The following is a 4,610-nucleotide window of genomic DNA, read 5'->3' on the forward strand; positions in this document are numbered from 1 at the left end:
CACTTTAATGCTCATATTTGGCCTTAAACTTGCTAAAACCACTAAGTGTGGGACCTAGAACACTTAGTTAAAGCAATTCCAAGTCCTTAGGGTGGTTTCCCGTCATATTTACTCATGAAACACCTTAATCTAATGTATATATGTGATACTATATGTTAATAGGTCCCACTTGCGTACGAAACATCCGTTGACATTCATCACTCATACCGATCGTACATTCGGAGCCTACGTTAAAATGTGAGTTCATACCCCTACGTTTTTTCCGACTTTTTCATGTTTTCAAGGGGGAATACAAACCACACACAAAGGTTTTCACTACTTAAAAACTAACGTAATTACAACAGTTTTCTATCAAACATTTAGATACTTTATCCCTTTTGTAATATGCAGAGCATAAGGGACAAGGTTTTCTGATCATAAATTGCATAGTTTTCAGAACAATACATGAACGTAACAAACCAATCAAACTATAATAGGTATAGTTTGGGGATTTCATTACCATTCTTACAGATTCAAACCACGTACAAAGTCAAAACATATAAACTATGACAGATTTAGTTTATCCATTATTACCTTCAGATATCATGAGTATCTTACTAAATAATTATTTTGTGTATAATTATTTATACTCTACGCCGTATACAAACAATTTCGAATGCGAGTATCACAGAACAACACGTAAACTAGTTAATACAGGATTGTGAGACATATCTTTGTTATGCCCTTCGGGGTACCAGTAAATTCTCACCTTTAGTATAACTAGAGTCTCCTGGAGGGAGAGCGTGAAATTTGTGAATAGATCTATTTGGGACAGACAATCCCACACCTGAACTGTTAGCTACGGTTAGGCGGTGGGTGACAAATTTTGTAATCATTCGACGCCTGAAGAAACTCCAAGGAGGTCATCAGTCATATTAGCATGGTTATACAAAGTCACAATAGTATCAACAAACCTTTGTTTACAAGATTCCTTCGTCTATAGTTTTATTTTAATTAATAAAACTACCTATCTACTTATTGGAGGGTATTCGATGGACACAACCTTTAGTTTTATTTTAAGTAATAAAACTACACTACATACTGGTGGTAACCATGGTTTTCAAACAGATCATACACTACATACTGGTAGTAGCCAGGGTTTTCAAATAGATCATACACTACATACTGGTAGTAGCCAGGGTTTTCAAACAGATCATACACTACATACTGGTGGTAGCCAGGGTTTTCAAACGGAACATACTTTTCATACATAAATCAACAAACATGTTAGAAAATATTGGATTTTCATGGAAAGCATGCATACATATTTCAAAACTTGATACCAATGGTTATCGATACAAACGACATTTTACTTATAATGAAAAGAAACCATTTGTACAAATTCAATCACAACTTTTTAATACAAAAACATGCTTATGAACTCACAAGATTTATGCTGATACATTTTCAAAACCGCTTGTATTCTCAGGACAACGATAGACAGGTACCTTCAGCAGCTTTCGGAGAAGATGGAGTATTTTAGAGTCTCATCTTTATCTTTTGCTATATATAGTTTGTACAAACTATGTTTTCAAACAAATGTAAATATTCATATTGTAATGTAATGGTTGTGTTTACTTTGATTGCTATGATACGATTGTTGTGATACTATGCATGATGTCACCTGCCCCCGGACGTTTCTGCCATTGTTTTTCTGACGGTTCGGGGGTGTGACAGATTGGTATCACAACCATTGTTTATAGTGAACTAAGTATACCGAACCTTACATGGTATACAACTATAAACACTAAGGAACCTAAGCGCTCTGAACTAAAAGTATACTAAAAGAAATAAGTATTTTTACTAAAAGTATACAAGTATGCCTCATACCAGAAACAATATCATAAGTAGAACAAAACAAAAGTATTTGGATGTTGAATACTACGATTAAACCTAGGTAGTTATGTAATCATGTCTTGGGTCAATATAGCATGATCAACTATATTCATTCGAGACACGACCAACATGTGCTTGGAAGTGACTACGGTGTTGCAATAGGCTTAAAACTTACCAAGTATTCCTACCACAAGATATCAATAGAACAAAGCATTCAACATAAAATGCTATAGAAGTATTTTAGTCAGATCTGAATACATTGTAGAAATTCATTCCAAGTGTTGCTACTCATTCTTTCCTAGCGATAGTTTACTGGTTTTAGTAACTCTTTCCTGTTTATCACTTAGTAGAACACTTTATCTTAGGGCTGGCAAATATATACCATGGAGAACCAACCAACATGTTACCAACCAAACCAATAAAATTGGTAGCCAAGTTGTTTGGTAACCAATATGTTTGGTTGGTAATACCATGCCAACTAAGTAATATTGGTATGGTAACGGTATGAAATTTTGAATACCATGATTGTACCGTACCAACCAATGCATATATATATATATATATATATATATATATATATATATATATATGTGTGTGTGTGTGTGTATGTGTATACACATGTGTGTGTGAATTAATAAAAATAAAGAAATATGGTTCTCATATCTACATGTTTTGGTTAGAATAACAACTAAAAATTCTTGGAATTAATAAACTAACACATTGATTAACAAATTTCTTGATACTTAGTTATTGAAGAGCACAAAATCGCTGATACAAAAGCACATGACACTAAAACTTAAAAGGAATACTAACTTCTCATTCGTTGTATTCTTTCCATTTTCTTCCTCTAGCAACTTGCTAGGGGTGGGCCTCTTTTAATTTTAATCCTTTTAGTCGTTTCCAAATGATAAAATACTAACACAAGCAAGTAAAGCAACTACCAATTGTCCACAAATTCAACTCATATTCACATATAGGTATATATTAGTTAAAGTTTTTGGTATATAACAAATACCAATATGTACCAACCAAATTTGTTGGTAGCCAAAGTAGTTGGTACCAAATATATTTGGCACGGTAGTGGTAGTTAAATTTTTATGCCAATTATAATTGGTACGGTACATGGTTTGAAGAAAGAAAACTCAGTACCGTACCAATTCCAACCCTTCTTTATCTATCATACAGAGATATACCTTGTTTCATATCTCTTGATTCTAAAGTAAAAAGGGTCTTATCATCTTCTTCTTCCTGATATAGAACAAGATGGTGCCAAAGAAAAGACCCAACAAAAAGAACAACAATTCCTCGAAGGATCCAACGCCACCACCACCTCCTCAATTCAATCCCGCTATGTTCCAAGCAGCCGTTACTGCTGCTGTGACTGTTGCTTTGTCACAGATAAATCCTGGTGGTTTTGGTGGTTCCGGGATTGGTAATCATTCCCAAAATCAGGAAGGTAGTCAAGGGCATCAGGAGGAGTGCTCCTATAAAGACTTCATGAACACAAAGCCCACGTCCTTCGATGGCAACGGAGGTGTTATAGCCCTGACTCGATGGTTCGAGAAGATCGAGTCTATCTTCGAAATTTGTTCCTGTGCTGAAGCTAACAAGGTGAAATTCGCCGCCTGCACTTTCACCAACAGAGCATTGACCTGGTGGAATAGTCGGGTCAAATCCCTAACCCTGCTAGTAGCAAATGTTATGGGTTGGGAGAGCTTGAAAGAGCTCATGCTTGCTGAGTACTGCCCAAGGGGTGAAATGCAGAAACTAGAGCACGAGCTATGGAACTTGAAAATGAAGGGTTCCGACATTGCTGCCTACACTTCTAGGTTTGAAGACCTAGCACTTCTTTGCCCGGGAATGGTCACCCCGAAAAGCAAGAAGATAGAGAGATACATTTGGGGATTGACACCCCCAACTCAAGGAAATGTCTTGGCTGCTAGGCCAATCACTTTTGACAGCGCCAAGTGCCTGGCGCAGACTCTCATAGATCACGGGGTTGATCTGGATAAAGTAACAACCACTCCCGAACTAGAGAAATGAAGTGGCAAGAAAAGAAAGTTCTGGAAGCAGCGAAAGGGCCAGTCTTCGCAGGAGCCCTCTAAGAAACAACAAACTGTGGCAGTCCACGCTACCACTACTCCTGCCGCTGCTACTGCAGCTCAAGCACCTACCAGTGGATATACTGGTACCCTCCCTTGGTGCAGCAATTGCAGTTATCATCAACGTATTCCTGGCCCATGTCGTGAAATGCTCTACAACAACTGTGGCAAGAAGGGTCACACTGCTCAAAGTTGCAGAACACCAGCCCAACCAACCAATCAGGCCTCTGGAGCAGGTGTTGGTCAGGACTATTATGGCTGTGGCGAGGTCGGGCACTACAAGAGAAACTGCCCCAAGGTAGCAACAACTGGCAACACTGGGAGAGTTCTAGCGATGGGGCAATAGGAGGCAGTCGCTGACCCTACCGTTGTTACGGGTACATTCCTCCTCGATAACTATTATGCATGCATTCTTTTCAATTCTGGTACGGAGAGAAGTTTTATTAGTCATGCATTCAAACATCTCCTCAAACATAAACCTCAAACCCTAACCGAAATATTTACCATCGAGATGGTTAACGGTGAGAAAGAGAGCACTAATGACATACTCGTAGGCTGTACCCTTACCCTAAACGATCATTCCTTTCCCATTAACCTTATGCTAGTTTCCATAAAAAGCTTCGATGTTGTCAT

General features: G+C 37.9%; 1 protein-coding gene across 1 annotated transcript; it reads left to right on the plus strand.

The window, feature by feature from the left end:
- The first annotated feature begins 3,138 nt into the window (after positions 1–3,138).
- Positions 3,139–4,323, plus strand: LOC128126863 (uncharacterized). Its single transcript, XM_052765010.1, has 2 exons — positions 3,139–3,307; positions 4,001–4,323. Exons 1-2 carry the CDS (start codon positions 3,139–3,141, stop codon positions 4,321–4,323), a joined length of 492 nt encoding a protein of 163 aa, XP_052620970.1.
- The last annotated feature ends 287 nt before the right edge of the window (positions 4,324–4,610 follow it).

Source organism: Lactuca sativa, chromosome 6, assembly GCF_002870075.4.
Source record: "Lactuca sativa cultivar Salinas chromosome 6, Lsat_Salinas_v11, whole genome shotgun sequence".
In the NCBI taxonomy this organism is placed as follows: domain Eukaryota; kingdom Viridiplantae; phylum Streptophyta; class Magnoliopsida; order Asterales; family Asteraceae; genus Lactuca; species Lactuca sativa.